Below are 26,168 nucleotides of genomic sequence, written 5' to 3' on the forward strand. Positions count from 1 at the left end.
TGGCGAGATGTTTATCTGTGATGAAAAGTGCGATAAAGTAGGATGCGAGGTGTTTTCGCTTGGCCATCTGACGTAATCAGGGTTGCATCTCCAGCTATTTGTGCGACATCCTGTTTTGATTCTCTTACCTTTTTCCCAAACAATCTCACATGTACCATTCATCATGGTGCGTCAGCAGAAGATTGCCAGGTCGATAGTTTACGCGATTCTTGAGAACAATGGAGCAAAGGCGCGCTCGCTGCTTGCTCGGATTTTGACGGCCATCGCGTATCTCTTTGCGCTCTACCAACTATCATTGACTAAACATCGCAATGATCTCTTTGAAAGACTACGCGAACAGTGGCAGGTGGATGAAGAATATTACAAGGACAGTTTTGGCCAGAGAAACGGCCTGAAGCCGAATGGCGACATGGGATTCTCGGGAAGCGTGAGTCGTTCGCCTTTACCATACAAGTAACAAACTAAGCAATACGCAGACCTTCTACACGACTGGAGACGGAGCATATCTGGTGAAAAGTGTTCCCCGGGGGTTTGAGCATTCGTTCTTCCGTGACGAGTTTCTGGAACCTTATTACAACCACATGATACAATACACCAAGTCATTGCTCATTCGAATTACTGACTTCCTCGAATGGTCACGCTTTGGTATTGGTGGTCTGCTTGGTACTGCACCAACACATCATATCATCATGGAGAACCTTCTGATTGGCAAGGAAAAGGATAGCACATCGAAATGGGAGACTTGGGACCTAAAGCCTACGTCGTATTTCTTCCCGGAGCGAGATATCGCGAATGGCAAGCTTACCTCTGACGCCACTAAAGACCGTTTAGCAGACAAGTTCGAGGACAAGATTGTTCTGACTCAGTCTCAGGCTGATGACCTCTTTGAACAACTCTCGGGAGATACCGCACTGCTCGAACAGTGCAACGCGGTCGACTATTCCCTGTTTCTGGTCAGGATCCCGCTTAGCAATGCTGACGACTCATCTGCATGTCAAAGCCAGGAGACAGCTATCGAACAATCAAAGAGACCTCCTTTTGTGCCACCAATGGATTCGTGGCGTACCGGTGTGTATTCTGCTGATCAGAAGTTCGTGTTTCGTGCTGCCATTCTCGACTTCTTCTGGGCTAAGCATAAGCTGCAACCAAGGGTCATGACATGGTTGATAAAAGCATGGAATCTGATTGACCGTCAAGGACATATGAGCATCACCACAACCCCTGCTGAATATCGCCAGAGATTCCTTTCAATGTGTCATGAGATGATTGAGATCAGGAACTCAAGCTAGTGTATATAAGTGCCTTATATTCTGCTCCGGTTATCCCTAGATACCCATTGGCTGTTAAAAGTTTGGGCCCACTTCGACTCAATTCATCAGTAAAGTGTTTAAGTGAGTACGCGTTAGTGTGTCATCGGCTCAGCGACGCTTACAATAGTTGTTGATGTTGGTACGGGCGAAATTTGGACATTTGAGGCAACGTAAAATACCGTATCAGCTTCCAAGGGTCGATTTGACAGCTTTCAAATCTGGTCAGTGCACGTATGTTGGGCAGAGCGTGATTGAATTGATCAGAAACTTGTAGGTATAGCAAGACTATGCATGGTTGGTCGCAGATGTCTGATTCTCATTCTGATCGGCAATTGACCAGTCGGGGTCTCAGATCAACTTCCGCCGGAGTCAACTCCTACTCGCTTTCAGCGTGTTCCACGTCTTTCGCGCTTTGTAGGCTCACATCGCGCTCTTGTGTGGACCCCTGTTCGAGTGTTGAGAGCCAGTCGGAGCCATGTGAAGCGTCTCTCTCAATCGTCGTTCCGACATGGCTAAGCCGAAGGCGGGCAGTCGCGTTGCAAGTCGTGTAGCAGGTCAGAGGATCATTGCTACCAAATCAGCCATCTGCATCCATGCGGGTGAATGGCTGTAGGCAGCCAACACACGAGGGCTGCACTGCGCACGTTTTCGAGGTTGCCATCGAGGTGCGCCTGTAAACAGAAAGACGCCGATGCTCGGGACGCTGTCGGCGGCTGGCTCAAACAATCAGCCGTCCTTGCATGCGCAGTTGAGAGCAGGAACCAATGTGTGTCGTCTACGAGCCACACGGACCACAAAATGTTCATGAAGGATTCAATCTGTGCCTTGTTGCATATTAGAGGCTTGAGATCCAGATCTGTGGTGGGCGCCATGCATAGAGCTTCGTAGAGAGGTCGTGCCGTGCCGATGTTCCTTCTCGGCCCATGTCCTCCTCCACTACATCAGATTGCGACGACGACAAGGGCAACAACAACAATCGACGACTGACCAGCGGAACCCAACAACGTTACCTCAACTGGAACCCTGTCACGGAGGAAAGCCCGAGTGGCCAGTGATGAATGTCTTCAGCTGCTAAATCGATTAGCTGCTAGCGATACTCCGAATAGGGACAAAGAAACAGAGTTGGAATAGGCGGCTAAAGACGCGTGAACGCCTCGCTAGCTACAGCAAGATATGCGAGCCGGCAAGCTATCTGGTCCCTGGACCCCTCTATATTATGCCGTTCGTGCCATTCTAAATTTGTTCAGCCTTGATGAGCCAGATGACACTTCCTAGTGGTGGTCATCTGGCGGTCAATCGGAGTAGCATTCGAGCAAACGGTGTACTAGAACGCGACTGAGGAAAGTTGGCTAGCTAAAGTCAAATAGCTATGCTTTGATCGCTTACTCAAACAGCTTGATTAAACCACTTTAGGGTAACAGTCTCAGGTCAAGTTGACACAGGCATGCAACCTCCGCAGCTGCCGATGGACCGCGCTTTTTGCAGGGCAACCTTGTGCTACATCAACGCATGCGTCCCACTACTCCAATGCCCAAAATGATAGGTTGCGCTCACGCGGGGATAAAGCTCGACTCAATGTTGGATCCGAGAGCCTCTAGAGCTCTCGGATCCTAGAGCTGTCGGATCCTGCACAGGAGGCGTATAAATATCCTCCTTCTTCTCGTCTCAGCCTCAACTCTTCAAGCTACAACTTTACCAACCTTCCTGCCTGCAACATCTTTAGTATACTTGGCGATATCTGTCTTGACACGACACCCTTCTAAAGCTGTTTGACCAAGATGGCTACTGCAGAGGTCCAACAGCCTGTTCAGGACAAGCCTCCTGAATCATCAATCCCTGACTATCTCGCCGATCCAGACGCTGTACTCAAGGACACCCAGTCAAAATGGCGGTACGGCAGAGCGCCCGACTATTCCAAGACAAGAAAGGTGTACGCAGAGAGTGAGTACTCGCCGCTTTCATTGTTTTTCACCCATGCGTCTTCGCCATGTACGACCACCGACCTGTCAGCAATGACCCTGAAGACATCAGCACGTGGACTCCGTAATGTACCCTACCCACGATCTATCACATTCGGGCATCTAGCGTATCGTTCTAGCAGTCTTGCGCCACACTTGGCGCTTGCAAGCTGGGTCCTCACTTGTGTAACGTCAAGCATACCACCTAGGCTAAGAGGCTAACATTCCGAAAGCTAAACAGGCGAATCACACGGCTGGCAGCCTCGAGTCCATGGTTGAGAACCTCGTCAAGAACTGGGAGGTCGAAGCCTCTTTCAAGCCCGAGCTCTCCGATTGGCGAACCATCGATCACGCCAAATACTCCTTTGCGATCAATGGAGGTCCTGGCCAGACAGGCGAACATATGCTCAAGGTCGGAACATACAACGCCATCATTGCGCCGAACGAATACTACAGTCCCATGTACTCGGACTTTGCAAGCAGCCACAAAACATTCAAGCGTATGATGCCAACCTTCGCATGGGAGGTCCTTGAAGTCTATAGCGGTCCTCCCAAGGTCGCCTTCAAGTGGAGACACTGGGGTACCATGAAGAATGACTATGTCGGTTTCAATGAGTAAGTCCAAGGGATGTATATCCAATGTGTATGACATATAGTTGACATATTGCAGCAAAGGAGAGAAGGTGACAGCCAAGGCTCATGGAGGAGCTATCGATATCACCGGCATCACCATCGCAACCGTAGATGATGCAGTAAGGCTGCAAGACGTCAACACATACTTCGATCCATTGGAGATGTTCCGCCAAATTGCGCCCAATGGCATTGTCAACAGACAGGTTGTTGACAGAAGAATTGACCCTTCGGCTGCTCTCGACATCGAAGTCCCGTCGCAAGATGGCTTGAAACTCGCAGAGACACACAGTTCAGATCGTCCAAACGAGAGCCAGCCTGCAGATGTCAACACGACATCGGATGACCAGTCTAACAGCACTTCGGCTAATGCTACATGCCCTGTGTCTGGCGCAAGCATGAGCGCCGCGCTTTCCGCAGGTTGTCCGGTGATGAGTGCTATGCAGCAGAACATGATCGGCGATCCAGCTTATGGATCTGAAGGCGACAGGGAAAACGAGCCTAGCAACACGGGAAATATTCCTCGCTCAGCATACTCGTCTTCCGTGACTGGCAAGGAGGAGCAGCGAATGTCAGACAGCAACGAGATCGACTACAGCCAAGACGCCGGTGTACACGATCACGTCGATGCGCACCTCGAGAAGACGGCCGCGGAAGTGCATCCTCATCCTCATACCATGGAGCAGTCAGTCAAGCCAGTAGTTGGCGATGCGGTCGTGACCGGCCCCCAGTCTGAAGAAACCAAGCTCACACATGATGAGATGAGCAGTATTGCGAAGAACGAGGAGCCGTTGCTCATGAACAGAGAGTGAACGTTGGCCTGATCTCGATTGCTTGTTTGCTTGTCTTTTCGACCATATTCTCATCTCGATTGAAATTTTCTTGTGTCGATTTTCTTGGTCACATAGGCTTCGTGAGCAGTTTTGCTTTATGTTGGTGTTCTCGGCAACTTGTTGCTTTGTTCCATCTTTTCTCTTTTGCTACCAGGTCAATAATGCCTTTGTTGTTGTTTAGATAATCAGCAGGTAGCAAAAGTTATCGGACTTTTCAGCCAAGCAATTTGTCAAGCGTGCGATTCATGCAGGGGTCTCGATTTGGTCGTCCGACGAAGTCGCCTTTGGCACCGACGAGTACCCCCAAGTAACGAGTTTTTCCTTTTCGATGCTCGAGCTTGTCTCCAGGCATGGTCTTTCGCTGATTGCTGGTCAGGTCATGACAATTGAGGTTTGCGATGCATAACTACAGGAGTTCTCGAGAAGTTGCCGGATGCGCGGGTCGCGAACATCGAAAATCCACCGGCCAGTATGACGTTGTCGGGCCCAGGCCCAAACCTTGTTTCCTCGTGCGTGTGCGTGGAGTACAACAGCGCTTTCTCCTTCTTTTCAAACAAAACAACGATACTGTGATACTCCCCACGTCAAGGAAACAAGCAATTATCTCGGTCTGGAACTGTGCGGGATGGTGTAAAATCTGCTGTCAGGAACAAGATTGCGCACCGGCTACACGAAGATGCCGACATTCGGCTGGCAAAGCATAGAAAGTCCACACGCTCAGTTCATCCGCAGTGTGGACTGGAGCGCCACCTCCTTAGGACCGCCGGAAACATGGCCACATCAATTAAATCAGATGATAGATCTGATTATGCTGGATCCGACACCCAGCGCCATCATGTGGGGGGACGACCTGACTATGATCTATAACGACGGTTTCGTTGAATTCGCCGGCGAAAAACATCCGAAACTCATGGGAGGAACTCCGATGGTCTCATATGCTGAAGTCTGGGAGCCTCAATTTGCTCCAATTGTCGCGCTTGGTAGGGAAAAGGGCCAGGCAACCCGCCACAAGGATGTGCCTCTATTCTTGAGGCGTCATGGATATAATGAGTACGTCTCCATACAATGCACTCATCCTGCGCCAGCATACTAACCAATAGCAGGGAAGTTTTTGTGGATTATACTTTCATACCTCTTACTGGAAACAACAAGGAAGTGGTAGGGTTCTATCACACTGCAGTCGAGACCACAGACCAAAATCTGGCTAAGCGAAGGACTCAAACCCTGATCGATATTGGGAATCACGCTGGTGGTGCTCGAGATATGGCACATTACTGGGATGCGGTGCTCAAAGGCTTCGAAGCTAACATCTGGGATATCCCGTACGCGATCGCTTATGAGTTTCACAACGATGATGCGGAGCGATCCTCAACAAATGGTTCCGAAACTCGTTCTGGCTCACGCTCCAGGTCAACCCGGTCTAGCTCATATTCTGATTCTGTATCCTCCTCTGGTCGGATCACTATTCCCAGAGCTTGCAGTCTGGCTGGTGTGATCGGAAAATCTATGACACAAGTCCCAATTGGTTTCGATGTTGCCCTCGAAGAGCCTGGTTTCCATCAGGTCGTCAAAAAGGCCATCAGCTCTGGTGAACCTGTCCTCCTGGAAATTGCTCACGAAAAGACACCGGACTGGCTCAAATCGGATACCCCAGGGAGGGCTTTCAGTGAACCAATCACACATGCCGTGGTGATGCCAATACGACCGACGACCAGAAATGATAGTGAGGGATTGAACGCGATTGGATTCGTGGTAATGGGTCTCAATCCACGCCGAACGTACGACACCGACTATCAACGCTATACACGACTCTGGAGTCAGCAGTTGGCCACTTCAGCCGCGTCGGTAGTCCTTCTCGAACAAGAGAACAAGCGACAGATGCAACTGAAAGCACAGCTTTCTATCAATGAGCTTCGTTTCGCTCGATTCGCCGAGATGTCCAATGTCGCTATGTGGATCTTGGAACCAAATGGAGATCTTGTTTATGGCAATCAAACATGGCACGATCAAATGGACCTCGGTGAAGTTTCAGGGTTGAATGCAGAGGGCCATCCTATCTGGTGGGACGGTATAACGGATGAAACGAAGCCAGCACTCGCAGAAGCATGGAAGTCATTGACCCAAGACCAAATCTCCACAAACATCGAGATATGTCTGAAACCGACCAGTAAAACAAAACAATTTCGTTGGGTTCTTTCGTCCGCATTTCCTGAGTCAGCAGAAGATGGCACACTCAAGGCGATCTGGGGATGTAATACTGACATCTCGCATCAGAAGTTGGCTGAGGAGTTGAAAGAGCAGAGACTTTTGGACGTCCTCGAAGCGAAGCGACAAAGCGAATCTTTCATCGACACTGTTTCTCACGAGATGCGAAACCCCCTATCAGCTATTCTGCAGTGCGCGGATGGTGTCAACACTTCTGTATTGGAAGCTCGAGGATCTTCTAGCAGCGGAAAGCACACGCAATTTGATCGTGAGGGAGTGGAATACATCTTGGAGTCCACTCAGACTATTATTCTGTGTGCACAACATCAGAAACGAATCATCAATGTAAGCATTACTAGGATGAAATCGCGATGAAACAAGAGCTGTGTGACAGTGTCGCGGTCATCATTGCGGTGTATCCAAATCTGAGCTTGTCAATGTACTGACCTTTTGCAGGATATTTTGACTCTGAGCAAGCTAGATGCTAGACTTCTAGAGGTTACACCAACAGAGGTAGATCCCGTTGAGACTGTCAAACACGCACTTAGACTCTATCAGCAAGAATGTCAAAACGCAGACATCGATAGTGCGATACGTGTGGATCAATCGTACAACTCACTCGCGGTTGATCGTGTATACGTGGATCCGTCCAGATTGCTTCAAGTTTTGATCAATCTGTTGGGTAAGATTGATCTAATGTCGAAATGGCACTGTTTGCTGAACTATTCTAGGTAACGCAATCAAATTCACTCAACATCAAGACCAGAGGAAGGTCACCGTCACCATCAGCGCATCTCTTGAGAGTCCGGCGATGAAAAGCGATGGTGAACAATACTTTTTCCCCAGAGTCTCAAAGCAAGACGCAGTTCTGGGAGCTGACTGGGGCACCGGCGAAGACCTGTTCCTCCACTTCTCGGTAAACGATACTGGAGTTGGTCTGACAAGTGACGAGATGAAGAACCTGTTTCTACGCTTCTCGCAGGCGTCTCCGAAAACTCACGTTACTTATGGCGGTAGCGGTCTAGGCTTGTTCATCTGTAAAGAGTTGGCCGAGCTCCAAGGCGGCCGCATTGGAGTTTCTTCCACGCCAGGGAAGGGAAGCGACTTCAAATTCTACGTGAAAGCACGTCGGGCTGCAACTACCGGCAGGCGAGAGACTCTTGATATCGAAGGGTCTGCTGCTAAGAGACCAAGACAGAGCAAATCTCCACAGAACGGCCAGGAGTCGCCACACGATGGCCAGAAATCCGATGATGAGACGGATAAGTTACGTGTCACTCACCCCAACTACATTGCACCTCTCAATAGATCTCACTCAGCATCTCAGAACCCAATTGTTGGTTCACCGAGCGATGCGAACACGCTACATGTTTTGATCGTTGAGGATAATCTGATCAATCAAAAGGTACGTCTTCAGGCGTCAAAGCATTTTTCTTGTACTAACTTTGTTGCAGGTAATGGCTCAACAGCTCAAGAAGGCCAAGTGCGAAGTACATGTCGCAAATCATGGTGCGGATGCTCTCTTGTTCTTGGAAAAGACATCATTTGCAAAAGACTGCGGGCCATATGCAACACCGCTATCGATCATTCTCATGGATCTTGAAATGCCAGGTGAGCCAAAACCAGATCGTCTTGACATACACATACTGAATTCTGCGCAGTAATGGACGGTTTGACTTGCATACGAAAAATCAGAGAGTGGCAAAAGCAAGGCAAACTTACAAGGCCAGTGCCGGTCATAGCAGTAGGTTGAATCACACCTGTTGATGCTCGCATCGACTGACACGTGCAACAGGTTACAGCGAACGCGCGTCACGAACAGATCACCATGGCACAAGAAGCAGGAATAGTAAGCTAATTCATTCTGCCATCATTGTAGTATTGTTTAGACTAACATATACGTAAGGACGATGTTGTCACGAAGCCCTTCAAGATCTCCGAATTGATACCCAAGATGCATACATTGATAGAGAAGATTTCGACTTGATGATCTAGCATACGGCATATATACGAAAGCACACCGTCGCACAAAATTTTTATACGACAATACCTTACATTTCACCACAACTGTCCAGCAAAACGAGGCATAGTTTGATATCGCAATGTCCTACGGTTGGGTAGTCAAGTCTTTGAGAAGGGTCCCCAACTCAAGCATTGTCATGGTCTCGTGTTCCAGAAGCGCCTTCTACACCAACAACAGACTCACGCGAGATTTTGCCATGTCTTAAGGTGACTCTTGAACTCGAAGCAAGAGCCACCCGGCGCATACATGTTCTGTACCTGCATCTGAGTGGCCTTGACCGAAATAGGAAGTCGCACCTTCCCTGGCGGCTGCTTCGGCAATATACCGAACCAAGCACGGCACTCGCATAGCAGCTGTGTAACAGCTTAGAGAAGCGGCTCTTCTCTGCCTATTTGGAGGAGCCGGATCCGTCACCGTTGATAGGGACGAACAGGCAACGCAAGTATAGCCGGGGTTAGCCTAAAATCCTAATTTCAGCCGCCATTTGTATCGTTGCACTATCCTTCGACCCCACCACTCACCCCGCATTCGAACACTACTTATGCTTTTGAGATAGAACGATGCTTCTCGATGCAAGTAATGCTTCGATTACTCTTTACTAACAATCCCCTGACCACTAAGTATTCTACAACATGATTTCAGCCATGCCACCGGACTATAGCTTGAGCGAAGAGCAGAAACAACATTTCCTCGAACATGGCTTCATCAAGCTCGAAGATTGCTTTTCGCCAGAGGATGAATTTTGTAAAGGACTGATGGATCGTGTGTGGGAGCGACTAGACATGGATCCCAACGACAAGGAAACTTGGAATCCATGGCGAGGTACCTGAATGCCCTTTTCGCCTGCTGTTGTCCGCTCTTGCATGTTTTGTGTATGCATGGCTAACTATTGGACATACATACAGTTCATCTTCCTCGTTACCATGATGCGATACCCATGCGCGACTTCTGCCCCAAAGCTTGGTCAGCAATTTGCGAGCTCTGTGGCGGCGAAGACCGCATCGACACTGGTTCCTCATCGACACCCGGTCTTGACTCTTCCGTCCAGGACATTGCCCTCTCTGTAATTAACGACGGCTTCATCGTAAACGTAGGAAGCAAAGCCGATGAAGCTAAATGGAAAGCTGCCGCACAACAAGGCCTTCCCTCCGGCCCCGACAACTTAACCCCCGCTCAGGAGAAATTGCTAGATCCACACGACAGAGACAACTGGCACGTAGACGGAGACTTTTTCCACCACTTTTTGGATAGTAAGGAACAAGCTCTGTTGCCGATTGTGCTGTTCAAGGATATCAAGGTTGGAGGTGGCGGCACGATGATTTGTCCTGATGCTATACCTACGATGGCTGAGCATTTGGCTGCTCATCCTGAGGGGCTGATGCCTGATATGACGTTCATTGAAGGCAGAGAAAAGCTGTATAAAGATTTTGACCATGGTTTCTTTGACGAGGCTGTGAAGCCGGTCCCAAAAGACAGATTCAGAACTGCAACAGGCAAAGCGGGTGATATATATCTCTTGCATCCATTGATGGTACATTCGGCGGCTCCTAACTATCTAAGAGGTACGTTTGGACGCTTAATTGAAGTCCTCCGCTTTTGTCTCCTCTCACACAACCATTTTCTCCTCAAAACAGCTTTGCTCAGCGCTAACATCCTGTTTTGCAGAACCTCGCTTCATCACCAATCCTCCAGTGGCCCTCAAACAACCCTTCAATTTTGACAGAACGGATGGTAGCGCATACAGTCTCGTAGAGCAGAAGACTCTAAACGCACTAGGCCACCCGGAGGGCCTCAAAGGCTGGAAGATTACAACGGAGAGAAAGCTCATCGTGCCCGAAAGAGTGAGGGAGCAGGCCCAGATGAAAAAGATCTGAGCAGAGGAGATCTTACTTCAATCTTGTACTAGCCTGACGTATGTCGAGTACAGTGCTGTGTAATAATCGACTATCTTTCATGACCCCTTGATGCAAAGCTCCTCGCAAGAATCCTGAAAAGTCCTGGAATTGGAATCAAAGTGGCAAGAGTTATCGAAGATGATCATGAAATCCAGGAGCAGGGTCGTCCCGACAGCATATTTTTTTCAACCAAATCGACGTCCATCAACCTCCCTGATTGGATGTAGGCATTCTCGGTCTCAGACATACATTGATATCAGAGTCATGAGCTTTGCATGGCTAGTTTCTAGAACTTACACTCGGTGTCGCACATCTTCTTACTCAATGATTGATTTCACATGACAGCTTACCTAATCAAAAACACAACATAGTCAAAGACAGATGAGCGGATTGAAACTCTCAAGAAGACAAGTTCTTTGATGAAATGAATAACATTGAGTACGGGTTAAAGCAAAGAATCTAAGATGCAAGATCACCTTGTTGATTTCATTATCGGTCAATGAAATCCATTAGTGCCATTGTGTCCATTCACACCATTGCTTCCGTTCGCTTGAAGCTTGTTGACATTGATCTTCGGCAGATCCGCGAACTGAACAGCAGCATGGATCTCCTTGTCTGCACCCTCGGCCAGAGGCCTGAGCGGCGAGCGTACAGTGGCGTGATTCAAGATACCTCTTGCGACAAGAGCGTGCTTCAAGGCCACTGTTCCCTCCATGTGACTTCCACGGTGATAAACTGCTCTGGTAAGGGGTAGAAGCTGGTCATGTAGTTGTCTAGCTCTAGCGTAGTCCTTGGCCTTGCCAGCCTCGATCATCTGGATCAAGAGCTCAGGGGCGATATTGCCATAACCGACAAGGAAGCCGTCGATGTCGAAGGCGGTGTGAAGGAGGTATTCATCGTGACAAGTCAAAATCTGGAGGTCGGGGCGCTGCTTGTGGATGATGGGGATCTCAACATCCCAGCGACGCATGTTGCGGACACCGTTCTTCATGGCAAACACACCAGGCTGGGCTGAGATGTCAAGCATGGTTTGCAGACTGTAGGTCGCTTTTGTGTTATCGGGGTATTGGAACAGGATGAGAGGAAGTCCGCTAGTCTCATAAACAACCTTGTAACGATCTTGGGGAGCGCCATCTTGGTAACCGAATCGCAGCCATCCGTGAGAAGGATAGAGGAGGCCAGCCTTTGCACCAGCAGCTTTGGCACGCTTGGCCTCGAGTGCAGCAACTTCGGTGCCTTCGCCTGTGATGCCAGCGATGATGGGGATTCTGTCATTCACGGATCGAACAAAGGCTCTGATGACTTCTTCTTGTTCATCCTGAGTTAAGAAAGTGCCTTCTCCAGCATGGCCCAGAACTACGAGACCTTTGACGCCCTCGATACTTCCAAGCCAAGAACCAAGACGTTGGATAGCATCATAGTCGACTCTTCCATCCTCAGTGAAGGGCGTGACGGGGGCAGGGGTTAGACCTCTGAGATCGATGTTGATTGAGTTGCTCATGATGATTAGGTGTGATGTGACGAAGGATGAAGATGATGATTGAATGTGTTGTGATGAGTGAAGAAGGCCTACCTGAACAGAAGCGTCAGTCGTATTTATGTATCTCTCAAGCGCTTGGCCCAGTTCTGTGAAGTATCATAGCATTGACCTCTCATACACTGCTCGGATGCTCACACATGCTTGTCTCCTCGGGGCTATGATTCAACTGTGGGGTCAGATCTGAGCAACGTTGGTACGCCCCGCACCAGATGGTCCACAATTCACTGGAGGATTGGTATAAGTGAAAATCCGAATGAATCGGATTCCTACCCCGCTCGGCGGATTTCCATCTTGCCAGCTCCGGATTTCTGGGATCCTGCGCGGATTGCTGCAGGCATATTGGTGGCGTCCGGATTTGAGCACAACCATACTCTTGGGCTAACCATGCGGACCATAAAGCCGTTTTGTGGAGTTGAGAAACTGGGGATGTGCGTGTGGAGCAGTTTGTGCAACAACCTTAATCAGATCATGACCTTGGTCTTCCAGGACCCGGGCTATATAACACAGTCAGTCGATCGACAAAGACAGAGAAGGGCCACGGGACTTTTGCCAACGCAATTTTACTGAGGGAGCAACCAACTTCTACCATGCCTCCAACCAGTTCAATCCATTCTTTGAAGGACATTGATGCCGAGAAACATGAGATGATCCCTACTGAAAAGATCGCTCATGGCCAGAACGAGCACATCTCAGCTGCGGATGCAGAGTTCCTCGCGGGCTTCACCGATGAGCAAAGAAAGCGAGTCTTGCGCAAGGTCGACTGGAGATTGGTACCGATGCTTCTAATTCTGTATTTGATCTCATTCATCGACCGGGCGAATATCGGTATGCTGCGTTTCATGCAATTGAGCCTCAGGCATGCTGACTAGCATAGGCAACGCCAAAATCGAGGGTTTGCTCAAGGACCTTCACATGACAGGCACCGAATACAACATTGCGTTGGCAATCTTCTTCATTCCATACACCCTTGCTGGTGAGACACGTCTTCTTCCAGATCTCGATGCTTTGGCTGACCTGAACTCAGAGATACCAAGTAACATGATCCTCGACAAATTCAACCGTCCCTCGGTATTCATGGGCTCCATCGTAACTGTCTGGGGTGTCGTCGTGATGTGCACTGGGTTCGTTCAAAACTTCGCCGGTCTATGCGTGACAAGAGTCTTTCTGGGTCTTTTCGAGTAAGCTAAGCGCGATGTGAATGATAAGCTTGAAGCCTTACTGAAGCAATGTTCTAGAGCAGGGTTCTTCCCAGGCGCCATTCTCACAATCAGCAAATGGTATCTGCCACATGAAAGTCAGACCAGGATTGCGATATTCTTCACTGCCAGCGCTTTGGCTGGTGCGTTTTCTGGCCTGCTTGCGTACGGCATTGTCAAGATGGATGGAGTTGCAGGATACGAAGGATGGAGATGGGTACAATCAGCAACAGGTCGGATGAAGACAAGATGACTGACCCTTGCTCACAGATTTTCATCCTCGAAGGTCTGGCTTCTGCAGTTGCAGGTCTGGCTTGCTTCTGGCTGCTGATCGATACTCCTGCCGCGTCGACAAGGTGGCTGACAGCTGAAGAGATCCGCTATCTTGAGCTGAGGCAGATCGCTATCGGAAGATTCAAGCCTGCTGGACACAAGGAGAAACACTTCGACATGCGTGTCTTCATGACGGTCCTGAAAGATTGGAAGATTTACCTCCTTATCCTTGCCTTTTGGTCTAATGTCACACCAAACTACGGGCTGAAGTTCACCATGCCTCAGATTATAAAGAACATGGGTTACACATCGGCGAATGCCCAGCTGTTGACAATTCCGGCATATACAGTAGGCGCAATCTCAGCCTACATCTTCTCAATCATCTCGGATCGTTTCAAATGGCGAATGCCAGCAATCGTCCTTCCGCAGGTAGCTGTGGTGATTGCTTACGCGATATTGTCCGCAAAAGCCGCGGAGATCAAGAAGAACATTGCCTTGTGTTACTTCGCTGTGTGCCTTGCTTGTTTTGGGTAAGAGAAGAAGTGACTGCCACGAAGCGTACCGCGCAAAGCTGACAGTATTTCAGGTTGTACCCAATCGGCCCTGGCGTTCAGGCATGGAATATGAACAACCTTGCAGGTCCTTCCAAAAGATCTATCGGAATTGGTTTTATGACCGGTATTGGCAACATGGGAGGTGAGTTAATAAAGTCTGCTCGCGTTGTTTTTTGCGTCACCTGACGACATTCTGTTTCTAGGTATTACCGGATCCTTCATATTCATAGACAAGGAGGCGCCAAAATACCCCACTGGTTTTGGTAGCTCATTGGCGTTTGCTGCGGCAGGTATCGTGGCTTGCCTTCTCCTTGAGTTCCTGCTGTGGAGAAGCAACAAGCAGAATGCAGATTTCACCGAAGACGAGATCAGAGAGCGATTTTCTGATGAAGAGCTGGACAAGATGGGTGACAAGAGTCCGCTGTTCAAATATACCTTGTGACAGGAGTGAATTGAACTGGGAACTCCTAGGCAATTGGAGTTAGAAGGAAGGCGCTTCTCGTGCCCAGGCCTGCCGAGGTCTTGGCATTCTGTTTTGAACTTCTCGAATCTCGAGGCGTTTGTCTCTTCAAACCTGTACATACATTAGAACATTGGCAACTCAAATGATTTTTCGGAAGCGACGAAAGCTTTGGGATCATCGCGACTTGGTGTCATTCCACACAATAATGAGTACCATTAACACAGCCGGTAAGGTTTCGTGGCAATCCTTCGACCAGGAAGACCCCGCCTTCCCCACTTCACTCCTTCCAAAGTAAACAGCAGCGTGTGCATTACGTTTCCTTGAGCGAATGTAGGTTGCATGCAGGAAGGAACCATCATGTCTGATGCAGCAGGGCTAGTAGTTGGGTCAATACCTCAAAGCAATGCCAAACGACCACGCATCGCATCGCCACATTCAGGACGTCGTGTATCCAAGATCACTCGAGCATGTGACGCTTGTAGAGTGAGTAATGTTCGCGAGCTCTCAATGCTCTAGGCAGAACTAAGTTGATGTACAGCTAAAGAAAGCGCGTTGCACAGGCACGAAGCCGTGTCCTGCTTGCGAAAAGCGCGGCGCGCTGTGCTCATACGATAGTCAATACATGCGCGGACGACCACCAACTCCTCCATCATCAGCCTTGGCCCCTGATCAGAACCCTGAAATGCTCTCTGAGGACCAGAGGTCACCTCGGTTTCTAGACTCAGAGGTCGCTCCAACATACACTGGGCTTAGTTCGAGGAACTCACCCGAGCTGCATTTGACTGACGTTCAGGGTCAGTACGTTGACCCTACTTCGGGTCTATCGTTTCTTGAACGAGCCCGAGATCGATTTTCCTCGCATCGCACGCCAAAGGGACATGTGATTCAGGACGAAGACTGGAGCTACAAACAACAACCTGTCCTTGACGCGGGTGACAAGCCTCTGGCGCTTACAGATGGAGATTCTAGCATGACGACAACACTTCCAGATGGAGATCATGCTACCGAATTGCTAGATATCTACTTCGATGTTTGTGTCGCCACTTACAAGCCGCTACATCGCCAGACGTTAGACGCATGGCATAGACAGACATTGCAGAACGCCGCAGCTGCGCGACCACGAATTCACAATCTAGGGCATGCGAAGCTGTCGACACTATTCGCCGTCTTCGCTGTAGCTACATATCATCGGCGGAAGACACTGGACTTCTCTCCGAACGAAAGCGATGCCCTGTTCAAAGCATCATTAGAGTTGACGAGAAACGAAACTGGCTTGCCACGTCTGGAGTCCGTCCAAGCAAGGCTCATTCAGGTGTTCTACCTCCTCATGACGTGTCGTATGAACCAGGCGTGGTTCACATTTGGAACAGTCTTGCAGTTGGTTTCGTCACTTGGCTTGCACAGAAGGGAGAGGCGGCCTCGACAAGATAGGGACTATGTGTATCGACAGTGTCAAAGACGTACATTCTGGACAACGTACATCCTCGACAAATACTTCGGAGTCCTAATGGGTCGTCCTCAGCATTTCCACGACGATGACATTGATCAGGATTATCCGGATTGTGTCAACGATGAGGACATGACTGCTACGGGATGCAAGATCTCCGACGATCCTGACGACTGCTTGATCGAGGCTTTTGTTGAGAATGCAAAGCTTGCCCGCTTAGTCGGAATCATCTCTCGGAAGTTGTATCCTACTCGACCTTTATCGACCAACAAGAGGCTGGAAGTGACGCACAAACTACAGCATGACATTGATGAGTGGTACAGCTCTTTGCCAGCATTCCTCAGCACTGTGAAACCGACGAGCTTGATACGTAGCTTACAACGACAATCGGTAGCCATGAAGATGGCACATTGTCATGCAATCATGCATCTGCACCGACCCTTCCTGTTGCGACCCGCTGCACAGGACGCTGAAGCCAGTATAAAACAATGTGTGACGGCTGCATTCACTGTGCTTCGCACTGCTGACAATATAGCGACCTCTGGAAGGATGTTTCATGCATTCTGGTGGACGCACTACGTGACCTTCTGTGCCTTAAGCATTACATACGTCTGGCAAATTCAGAGACCCCGATACGACTGCGGTCTAGACACTGAACACCTCTTCAAGCTTGCTGAAAGATGCCAAACGCACCTGGCACATGCGACGGCGTCAAATTCACCAAGTAGAAGATATAGTATCATCTTGGAAGAGTTGCGAGCTGAGGCTGGACTCAACTCTGGGTGTCATCCTGCTACCGGGATGAATGATGATGAAAATGCATCGACCTCGAACCTAGCTTTCGAGGCTAATCAAGGAGATTTTTCTGCCGCAGCTAACTTATTCGAGAGCTGGCAAATATCGGACTGGCTCGATCTTGATGCTCTTGTATGTTCTGCCTGCTGTGGTGATGCTGGAGATAAGCATGCTCACGTTGTCACAGGCATATGGTTATCCCAATGGTTCCAGTCCAGACCTCGGCGGCGTTGATGCTGTCTTCCATTGAATACGGATAACATCTTTCGTTTCTCTAAAGAGCACGACACTTGATCCCACTCTCAGTCAGACTATCGTCAGTGTCTATTGAATTGCTTGGTGGATCGTTATAGTCTTTGTTGTAGACACAGTAGCTATCAGTTGTGCCCAAGGCACTGACTTCGGACATCATCCCTTGTTGCGAAAGTCAACTTCCCACGCCGTAACAATGAGACGTTCATTACAATCACCTTCAGAAGCTCACATAGATCCAAGAAACACAGTGCATCGAGATGATCACCCTCGTGCACGCCAATCAGCAACCATGCCAAGAACCTCCACCCGAGGCAGCAACATAAAGTTTCCCAGAGCCACTTCCCCTCACTCTTCTAGCGATCTTATATCAACAACACGAACCGACCTTGTATATTCTCACACCCAAATTTTGTGTAATCCTCAAAAAAATGGCCGCAGTACAGTCACTCCTCAAACCAGTCTTCGCCCTCGTGGGCTGGACGTTCGCAATGGAAGGCTGGATGTACGCAACCCGCCTTCCCGCAATGACAAAATACAAAGTCAAGACGGATCCAAACTTTTCAAAAGAAAAGCTGAACAATCAGATTCCTCCTCATGTGAGATGGAAGGGTACTCATTCCCGCCTTAATACATGTCAAAGCAAATAGATAGCTAATTGGACCATGCAGCCGACAACTACGACCATCTCCACGAAGCACCTACGCGTTTCTACGCCGTAGCGCTTGGACTTGCATTGTATGCTAGCACTTCGCCTGCTGCGTTGACGACGGGGTTTATGGCTACAGAGGCGAAACTGGCTTGGGGGTATGTGGCTCTGAGAGTTGCGCATAGTATTGTGCAGGCGAGCGCAAATCCTATCATGGTGAGGTTTAGTCTGTTTGCTGCTAGTGAGCTTACTATGTTGGGATTGTTGCTCAAGGGGGTTAGTGCAGTGTATGCTGCTAAGGGTGTTGGCAGTTTGATCTGAAGACCCTGTTGATGGCAAGGAAGTTGAATAGGTCGGTGTTGATGTGTCTATGCTGGGTATCTCTGCTTTATGCTGTCTTTCGAAATTAATCCTGGCTACTCGCAATAGAATGTAGCACATTCGTGATTGGACTATCCTTGAATGTGCTACTATCCCCAGATACAAGCTCTCATAGTAGCGATCAAAGACAGTTCACTAGAATAACGACTACCACGGTGTAGGGTAGCAACAACGCAACAACAATGCTGCCATATAGCATTGCCTATGTCCGATTCATAGGTATAGCTCACCACCTCGCTCCCTTGACCTCAAAGTACCCTCCAAAGTCACCTCTATTCCACCTTGCCACATCCCCACCACAAAGCTTCCAGAGCTTTCTCTCCAACCTCTCATTCCGCACCTGAGTGTCAGACTTGCGAATCTTATCCTGCAAAGCTTCCACTGGCGCTAGAACCACGCTGCGATTCTCCTTCTCTGCAGATGGCAAAGCAACGAACGAAGAACTTGGTGGCGAGATTGGTCGCTGGGGTGTAGACTTCCTAGTCACAGGTGACGCTTTGCGAGATTTGGCTAGTCGAGGTACAGGGATGGGTAGTGGTGTTGATGCTTCTGGAATAACCATTTTCGGTTTCCGTCGTAGAGTGCGTGCGGCTTGTGTGGCTTGTGCGAGTTTTCTGTTTGCAGCAACTGCAGATCTGCGTTTTGGGAGTTCGAATGAGGCTTCGATTTCGGAAGTGTCTGGTTCGGTGTCATTTGCGAGTTCGAATGTTACATTGGATTCCAGTAGAGATGAGGAATCGAGAATGCTGGGTGTAGTCTGAGATTGTGCTGCTGTGAATTGAAGGCGTCTTGCCGCGCCTGTACGGCTGCTCTCTGCTCTGCTGGGCTCAGGCCTGGGAGGCTGTTTGAAGAGGGTGTCGAAGTCTTTCTTCTGTGGACTTTTTCGTGGTGAAGGCGGATATTCTATGCTGGCATTGCTGGTATCTCGGGCTTGTTTTTGAGGACTCTTCTTCGGCGAGGGTGGGTATTCGGCTTCGGAGTCTGTCATGGAGAAATCGCGCATTGGCGCTGGGGGTGCTTGTCGTCGTGGTGATAGTCGAGGAATTGGTGCCATAACTGGAGATATCCTTGAGTCGTTGTCTTGATCCATAGGTAGAAGCTCAGACGAATCATCCGGCATGATAGGTGTTGTGTGTGGCATAGGCAGACGGACGGCACCGAATACATCATCTCTCGCAGATTGACGCACAAACGGACGTGATGTTGCTGGTGCTCGAGTAGGCGGAAGCGGCGGTGTACCAGCTCTGTTCGCCTTTCTCCCGCCCTCGGTCGGAGTTTCCATCATTTCTCTGGGCAAAGGCGTTCCTCTCCTTCTCGTCCTTGTCGTCTCTCCCATATTCAAGGCCGAATCTTTTCGCTCCATCTCCTCACTCTCTTCACCTCTCCTCTGTGCCGCCAAAACAGCCTCCTTAAGGTGTTTCGGCACACCTGCCTGCAACCTCGTCATCATCCTCGCCCTCCTTTCAAACTGGCTCCAATCTCCCTGCTCCAGGAACATACCCGCCTCAGCATTCAATGCACTGCTCGCGTTGGGTTGAACCAGCAAACAGCATATCGTGACCAAAACATCTCTTAACGTCAATTTCTGATCCCAATCTCGTTTCAGTGTTTCCACACAAACAGCTCCTGTTCCATCGTCGACATTAGGATGGAAGATTTTGGTCCGGAAAAAGGCTTTCGGTGGTTCCTGAGGATATGTAGTAGGAATTGTGAGATGAAGTTTGAAAACACCAGTTTCGTAGGGTGTAGCGCGTGGACCTGCTAGCAGTATATCCAGGGCTGTGAGTTCTGAATCTGATGTTGATGTTGGGTCAAAGAGATAATTTGGTGGTAATGGATTGTTGTGTAGAGCCGCGTGATCACCAGCAAGACGTCGCAGATTCCGCGAGTTCTGTTTTGCAAATCAAACATGTCAGCAAGTTATTTATATCAATGATTTCAAAATTGCCTGATTGTGTTTACCATGGTTCAAATATTTTTGTCGTCGATGTCTCCCAACTCCGTTATCCCCGAGAGCAGACCCTCGTTATCTAAATATTACAGCGATACTCAAAACTGGGATGGAAGAATGATCCTGGTAGCAATCAATTTAGGTTTCTGCTTTGGTTGTTCAGAGTGCTGTACAAAATCTGCTGATGTGAGATTTGTTGTTATTGTTTGGTTCTAGGCTTGACGCGCGCCTGCGGAAGTCGCGATCCGTTCCAGCCAATTTGCCCCAGTTTAGAACGCCAAGAACATTAGAAAACAATGTTTGAACAAGTGAAAAGGCGTTCATTATTATGTCGTGTACATTAAGTATACACCGTGGATAATGGGAGTGTCCATTGTCCACTTTCGATTAAACATGAGTTGTTCAATCCTGTAAACCCAACACTCAGAAGATACCACTTCCTTTCGCCCACCCGAACGCCTGTAATAGTTGTAGCAAATAATTGATGCCCAATCCCACCCCAGCCTTGCCTTTCCCCTTAGGCTGCCTCAAGATAATGTGTCCCAAATTTGAAGAATTGAAGATAATAAAGATGAGTCGAATTTACTCGTCGTTCGACTTGTCGGTCATTGGCTTCAGCTCAGCGCCTTGTCCGCTCTGACCTCTCTTGCGACCACTGCCAAAGTGGAAGCCATGGTGACTTGATGTTGGTCTGGCATCCGGAGCGTCATCGTTGCTATCTGTCAAACGCGACAAGAAACCGCGCTTCTTTGGCTTAGGGTCATCAAGACCGACATCTTCGAAGCCTTCGTCCGCTGTTGGTAGAGGTCTGTTGAGAGCTAGCGAGCTGCGTGGGGGCTGGCGGTGGTACGAAGAGTCGAGAGATTGACGCGGGCGGCCCTCAGGTGCGATGACAGGCGAGCGGGCTGAAATGTCCTGTGCATGTGATGTTAGCCTTCGCGGCGGTGATTCTATTGACGATCGCAACGTACGAAAGAGCGCCTGTATGAGTCGAAGGATTCTCTAGAAATGTTGAATGGTTCTTCGCTGAGCATAGCGCGATGGTTGCTAGACGAGTTGGTCGAGCTGCTTGATTTGGTCGACCAGAAGTTCTTGCGCTCGGTTGGAGAAGGCTGCGAAAGCGTGCGTCAGAGGGGATTCAAACATGTAGATAGAGGAACTGCATACAGGAAGATAAACACCGCTGTCGTTGATTTCTACCAGGCATGTTAGTCAAATGGTCGCGACAAGCATGAAAGTGCGGGCGCATGCTCACCACTCAATTTGTATTCAGCAGGCTCCTTGATTTCGATTGAACGCGGGGCAGAGCCATTGCGACGGTCAGATTGGGGTTCTGCAGCACGCGCAGCGTCCTCGGTGCGACGGAAGGGATTCCTGATGATGGGCATGACAGGCGGCTCGTTCTATTTGTTGAGCAATATATTGCAGGCGGAGAGAGTTGCGGCGAAGGTGCGGGGGAGAATGTCACCGCGAGATAGTCGATGCTGGGGAAGATATCCAGATAGCGGTATGGGCGGTCAATTGGAAGAAGACTGATGGTTGAAGATGAGTTGAAGTTGGAAAGAAGATCAAGGTGCGCCTTGGCTTGCTGCGGAGAAAGGTACCTCGAATCATGATGTGGACCACGCCATGCACGAGTCCTTGATTGGCCGTATCTCGACTGTTGGCCGGCTGCGATTGCGCCCGAACCGTGTTTGCACACAGCGCGCCGCAGACGTTGACGGCCATCAGCCTTTCCGACCACCAAAAGATTGACTTTCCAAGCCTTTTCTTCTGCCAATCTGAAACCACTGATGAGTCTCTGTGTCAATCTTTACCCTTTGCTTGACCCTTGCCTCAAACAAGTTTCTCCAATCAGCTGACCGACTGAGAACACCCAGCAGCACGCAACTTTCTTTGTTCTGCCATGGCCAGTCACGGCAGTCACGTCGTCCAAGCCTCGGCACACGAGTGGGCGTCAACATGACAGACCACTACGGTACCGGCGGACCCTTACATATGGCCGTTCTCAAATCAATCTTGCATAAAACCGTTCGTTTGCGCTATTATCGTTTGGAATTCGCTCTTGCTCGTATACCAATGCTGTTCTCGATGCCCAATACGCAGTGAACTGTTTTACCAAAATTGCTGTCTCCTTAATCACTTCGTACACCAGACTCTCGCCTTACTCGGTAGCAAACACAGCCTTTGCAATGAGTACCGCATCAAAATCGCCCCCGATAACTACGCGCATGTCGCCGTCAACGCTACGCTTGCCTCAAGGTCCTTTTAGCAAGATAGTCTTCTATATCAACATGCCCTTGGCAATCGTGTGTTGGGCCACAACAATGCTGAGTGAGGGCGGCAACTCTATCCCACAGCTTCTCTCGCCATTCATCATGCCTACAGTCGGGGTTGCGACGACGTATTTTATGATATCCATGTTTTTGCTGCCAGCAATCGCTGGTTGGTATGATTTTTAAATGAAGCTCAGGTGTCAGATCAGAACTGTCAGTCGCTCATCTTCGAAAGCCGTTGTTGCTTACCCTTTCCAAGCATCTCCGTTATCCTAGTTTTCGGCATTGAAACGTTCTTTTACGCAATCGATTGATATCGCTTATATACAATTGTTTTGCTTAAATACATTAAAGAAGATTATCACAACGCTATATCGTTTCTATCGTATGATGCATGCTTTTTGATCCTCATCTTGTAGGCGAGATTAGATGTGCAAGTTGCCGGTGAGTTGAATGTCCAAAACACTCTTGCCGACATAGATGGGGTAGTCGCCTTGTTGGAGGCGCCATTTCTGGCTGACAACATCCCACTCGCTCAGATCACGTCTGGTGATGTCGAAGTGGAATTTGACGCTCTTGCCGGGCTGAATGCCTTGCTTGTTGAATCCACGGAGCACCTTGGCTGGACCCCCAGGGATGTGAACGTACAACTGTGCGACTTCCGAGGCAGTGACTGAGCCAGTGTTGGTGATGGTGCAGTCGACTGTGGCAATGACATCCCAAAGAGAGGCAATACCACCCTGGGCAATGGTGGTGTTGGGAGGGAATTCGGAGGTGCTGACGTTGCTAAGCACCTTGGTCTGCAGTGACGAGTAGTTGAAGGTTGTGTATGTCAGACCGTAACCAAACTCGAAGCGAGGGGTAATATTCTGAGCAATGAAGGCCTTGTAGTCAATGTAAACGCCCTCGGTGAAGTTGTCCTGGGTGTAGTAGTTGCTGGTGTTGTCAGGAGTAAGGTGGGACAGAAGGTTGCCGTAATCGGCGGGCTTCTTAGCTACGGTGTATGGCATACGCCCGCTAGGTGATTGCTTTCCGTAAAGGACTTCAACCAATGCCTTGCCTGAGTCCTGGCCTGGAAGATGGGCGTAGACAATGGCGGTGATGTTGGGGTTGGAGTACCATGCATCGACGGTGCGGATACCAGCGTTGTGGAGAACAACCATGGTGTTGTTACATTGGGCTGCGACATTCAAGACAAGGTCATCAGAGTACTGGTCCTGCAAGTAGGGGCGGTCATATGACTCTGAGGCAAAGGCGTTGATGAAGACAAGGCAAGCTTCTGATCCTCTCTGGACAACAGGGTTCTGGCTGTGAAAGTCCCACTGCAGCCAAGTGTCATCCTGCATTGCTTGCTCAGTAATGGCGCTGAAGGGGTCACTGATGTATGCAGGCTGAGCAGCACCAGAGCCACCTCCAGTCACCATAGTTCCGTTGATCGCAATACCGGGCAGGTTATCAGATGGAACGGAAGAAGGATTGACAAACAGCGAGAAGAGTTCACTGGCATTGACACCATTGACGGGAGAGAACCCGAAGTTAGACAGGGTGAATGCGGCTGCATTGTCGGGGGTGTAGACTGATGGAGCAATACCGTCGTACCCGAAGAGAGAAAGGAATCCTGGCTTCTTCAAGGGCAGAGCGTTGTTCACGTTCTTGACAAGGACATGACCTTCAACGGCAGTCTGGAATGTGCTCGCCTTCGAGGCGGGATCGCGAGCATTGACATACTCGTGAGGCAGGGTGAGGTTAAGAGGCATACCGTGTCCGGGGTTCTGCCACTCGGCAAGATGATACCAAGATGCGACAATGCGAGTTGCCATGTCATCAAGTCTAGTGGAAGAGAGCGAGCCGTTGTTGACAGCTTGACTGAGGTTGCCGTTTTGCCAATAAGTCGAACTAGGCATGGCCATATCAAGACCTGCCTCAGCACTAGCCACTCCAGAGTGTTGTGCTCCCCAATCACTCACAATAAAACCAGAAAACGAGAGCTCGCCCTTGAACAGTCCGTTCATAACCTTTGAGTTCTGGCAGCTGTAGGAGTTGTTGACCCTCTGGTATGAGCACATAGCAGATCCGACGCCTGCGTGAACGGCGTCCTGGAAAGGCCACATGTACAGCTCGTGCAGAGTCTTGTCGTCGATGTTTGCAGACATAGAAGCGTTGTTACCAGATGGGTTGCGGTCAAGTTCCTGTTCGTTTCCAATAAGATGCTTGATGCAAGCGATGACGCTGTTTTGCATGCCTTGGATGGTCTCGAAAGTCAGACTACCAGCAAGATAGGGATCGTTGCTGAAACCTTCCCAGTTGCGACCACCCTCGGCTACTCTTCCAAGGGGTCCAACAACGGGTCCAAGGAGAACGTTGACACCCTTGGCCTTGAACTCAGCACCCATGTAGTGAGCTCTCTGGTAAGCAAGGTTACGGTTCCATGTGGCACCAACGTGGACACCCGAAGCAAAGCCAGTGACACCATCAGTAGCACGGAGACCGTTTCCAGCATCGCTCAAACAAAGACCAGGGAAGCCAACTCTAGGTGCTGATCCACTGTTACCACCACATCCATTTGTCCTGCACATGCTGTTAGCAGACTGAATCTCGTTCCATTGATCTCAGTTGACTGACTTGGAGGTGTAACCGTATGTGATGTTGTTCTTCTCAAAATCGGTCATAGAAGCTACCAAAGCCCTAGCCTTCTCGTAGGCAGTAGCCCACTCACCTTTGCCTTCTCCTTGCGCTACGGGGAGTCAGCATATTATTAGAATGAAAGGACAGATGATACATACGAGAGGGGTAAACAGGAGGAGATCTTCCATAAGACCAGAACTTCTCAAGGTTGGCCAGCTCAGCCTTCAATTGAGCTTGAGCAGCAGCAGTAGCGTTGTATGTCGAATTCTGAGCGGAAGTAACATCTGCGAGGGCCAAGGCAACGGCCAGCAGCTCGGTAGTGAAACGCATGATGAGAAAGCCTTATCAGAGAGACTGGTACAATCTCTTGTCGATGTCAAAGGCGTTAGCTGTTGCTGATGGATATCAAGAGCGGGCATGCTGGGCTTTTATATTGCACAAAACTTGTAGCAAAATTGCCCTCTGGGGCCCTAAAAGCATAGTCCATCATCACGGCTGCCTGTGCCCTTGGTCAAGAACCCAAAGCGGGGTGCTCGTGTGCATACCAAGCCAATTGACTGGAATGATCTAACTGGTCTTGCCCATTTTTACGAGTGCTTGGACCGGGCATGAAGGTTCTGGGGCCGGGAATCAGACCGATGGCGGGTTGCTGCGTGATCAACCACTCGCGATTGGCACCGATGAGGAATCAAACCCATCTGCCACACGCCAACTGCCGTGGTGAGGACATGGAAGTGTCTGATGTTTAAGCCACTATAGTTTTTATTCTCCACTTGAGCAAGCCACTCCCACGCCGCGTGACATAAATGAGGAGTCCGTGAGGCTGGTAAAGACAACGGGAACTACACTTGGCACCATGCTGAATGCTTAGGGCACTACCGGCTGGCTTGGTCGAGGCGAGTTCAAGGTCAG

The 26,168-nt window shown here is 49.6% G+C and overlaps 12 protein-coding genes across 12 annotated transcripts; 7 read left to right on the forward strand and 5 right to left on the reverse strand.

Moving 5' to 3' along the window:
- Positions 1-163: 163 nt before the first annotated feature.
- Positions 164-1,289, forward strand: M437DRAFT_43884 (SAICAR synthase-like protein; the record flags this gene model as incomplete). Its single annotated transcript, XM_041020823.1, has 2 exons — positions 164-427; positions 477-1,289. The coding sequence occupies 2 exons, from the start codon at positions 164-166 to the stop codon at positions 1,287-1,289; spliced, it is 1,077 nt and encodes a 358-aa protein (XP_040881613.1).
- A 1,799-nt stretch (positions 1,290-3,088) lies between these two features.
- Positions 3,089-4,110, forward strand: M437DRAFT_14706 (uncharacterized protein; the record flags this gene model as incomplete). The annotated part of the gene is made up of 3 exons (XM_041018775.1): positions 3,089-3,251; positions 3,502-3,883; positions 3,939-4,110. Coding segments are annotated over 3 exons (717 nt in total), but the record flags the coding sequence as incomplete, so codon positions are not given.
- A 1,297-nt stretch (positions 4,111-5,407) lies between these two features.
- M437DRAFT_82604 (uncharacterized protein) lies at positions 5,408-8,923 on the forward strand (the record flags this gene model as incomplete). The annotated part of the gene is made up of 8 exons (XM_041027781.1): positions 5,408-5,781; positions 5,835-7,281; positions 7,393-7,618; positions 7,668-8,341; positions 8,391-8,547; positions 8,598-8,680; positions 8,732-8,785; positions 8,843-8,923. The coding sequence occupies 8 exons, from the start codon at positions 5,408-5,410 to the stop codon at positions 8,921-8,923; spliced, it is 3,096 nt and encodes a 1,031-aa protein (XP_040881615.1).
- A 680-nt stretch (positions 8,924-9,603) lies between these two features.
- On the forward strand, positions 9,604-10,833 carry M437DRAFT_43740 (uncharacterized protein; the record flags this gene model as incomplete). The annotated part of the gene is made up of 4 exons (XM_041020797.1): positions 9,604-9,781; positions 9,865-9,969; positions 10,063-10,521; positions 10,625-10,833. 4 exons carry the CDS (start codon positions 9,604-9,606, stop codon positions 10,831-10,833), a joined length of 951 nt encoding a protein of 316 aa, XP_040881616.1.
- A 517-nt stretch (positions 10,834-11,350) lies between these two features.
- On the reverse strand, positions 11,351-12,355 carry M437DRAFT_64238 (aldolase; the record flags this gene model as incomplete). Its single annotated transcript, XM_041024388.1, has 1 exon — positions 11,351-12,355. The coding sequence occupies one exon, from the start codon at positions 12,353-12,355 to the stop codon at positions 11,351-11,353; it is 1,005 nt and encodes a 334-aa protein (XP_040881617.1).
- Positions 12,356-13,038: 683 nt separating this feature from the next.
- Positions 13,039-14,859, forward strand: M437DRAFT_43984 (MFS general substrate transporter; the record flags this gene model as incomplete). Its single annotated transcript, XM_041020837.1, has 7 exons — positions 13,039-13,219; positions 13,269-13,367; positions 13,419-13,572; positions 13,630-13,807; positions 13,861-14,393; positions 14,450-14,559; positions 14,621-14,859. 7 exons carry the CDS (start codon positions 13,039-13,041, stop codon positions 14,857-14,859), a joined length of 1,494 nt encoding a protein of 497 aa, XP_040881618.1.
- A 378-nt stretch (positions 14,860-15,237) lies between these two features.
- On the forward strand, positions 15,238-17,372 carry M437DRAFT_43892 (uncharacterized protein; the record flags this gene model as incomplete). The annotated part of the gene is made up of 3 exons (XM_041020824.1): positions 15,238-15,363; positions 15,419-17,254; positions 17,310-17,372. 3 exons carry the CDS (start codon positions 15,238-15,240, stop codon positions 17,370-17,372), a joined length of 2,025 nt encoding a protein of 674 aa, XP_040881619.1.
- Positions 17,373-17,805: 433 nt separating this feature from the next.
- On the forward strand, positions 17,806-18,344 carry M437DRAFT_44486 (uncharacterized protein; the record flags this gene model as incomplete). The annotated part of the gene is made up of 2 exons (XM_041020910.1): positions 17,806-17,986; positions 18,046-18,344. 2 exons carry the CDS (start codon positions 17,806-17,808, stop codon positions 18,342-18,344), a joined length of 480 nt encoding a protein of 159 aa, XP_040881620.1.
- A 286-nt stretch (positions 18,345-18,630) lies between these two features.
- Positions 18,631-19,686, reverse strand: M437DRAFT_82610 (uncharacterized protein; the record flags this gene model as incomplete). The annotated part of the gene is made up of 1 exon (XM_041027782.1): positions 18,631-19,686. The coding sequence occupies one exon, from the start codon at positions 19,684-19,686 to the stop codon at positions 18,631-18,633; it is 1,056 nt and encodes a 351-aa protein (XP_040881621.1).
- Positions 19,687-19,803: 117 nt separating this feature from the next.
- Positions 19,804-20,298, reverse strand: M437DRAFT_10504 (UBC-like protein; the record flags this gene model as incomplete). Its single annotated transcript, XM_041018571.1, has 1 exon — positions 19,804-20,298. A coding segment is annotated over one exon (495 nt), but the record flags the coding sequence as incomplete, so codon positions are not given.
- Positions 20,299-20,937: 639 nt separating this feature from the next.
- On the reverse strand, positions 20,938-21,743 carry M437DRAFT_43985 (uncharacterized protein; the record flags this gene model as incomplete). Its single annotated transcript, XM_041020838.1, has 4 exons — positions 20,938-21,270; positions 21,327-21,467; positions 21,523-21,551; positions 21,611-21,743. The coding sequence occupies 4 exons, from the start codon at positions 21,741-21,743 to the stop codon at positions 20,938-20,940; spliced, it is 636 nt and encodes a 211-aa protein (XP_040881623.1).
- Positions 21,744-23,056: 1,313 nt separating this feature from the next.
- Positions 23,057-25,586, reverse strand: M437DRAFT_44092 (uncharacterized protein; the record flags this gene model as incomplete). The annotated part of the gene is made up of 3 exons (XM_041020853.1): positions 23,057-25,199; positions 25,254-25,365; positions 25,415-25,586. 3 exons carry the CDS (start codon positions 25,584-25,586, stop codon positions 23,057-23,059), a joined length of 2,427 nt encoding a protein of 808 aa, XP_040881624.1.
- Between the last annotated feature and the right edge of the window lie 582 nt (positions 25,587-26,168).

Source organism: Aureobasidium melanogenum, assembly GCF_000721775.1.
Source record: "Aureobasidium melanogenum CBS 110374 unplaced genomic scaffold scaffold_5, whole genome shotgun sequence".
Classification (NCBI taxonomy): Eukaryota; Fungi; Ascomycota; class Dothideomycetes; order Dothideales; family Saccotheciaceae; genus Aureobasidium; species Aureobasidium melanogenum.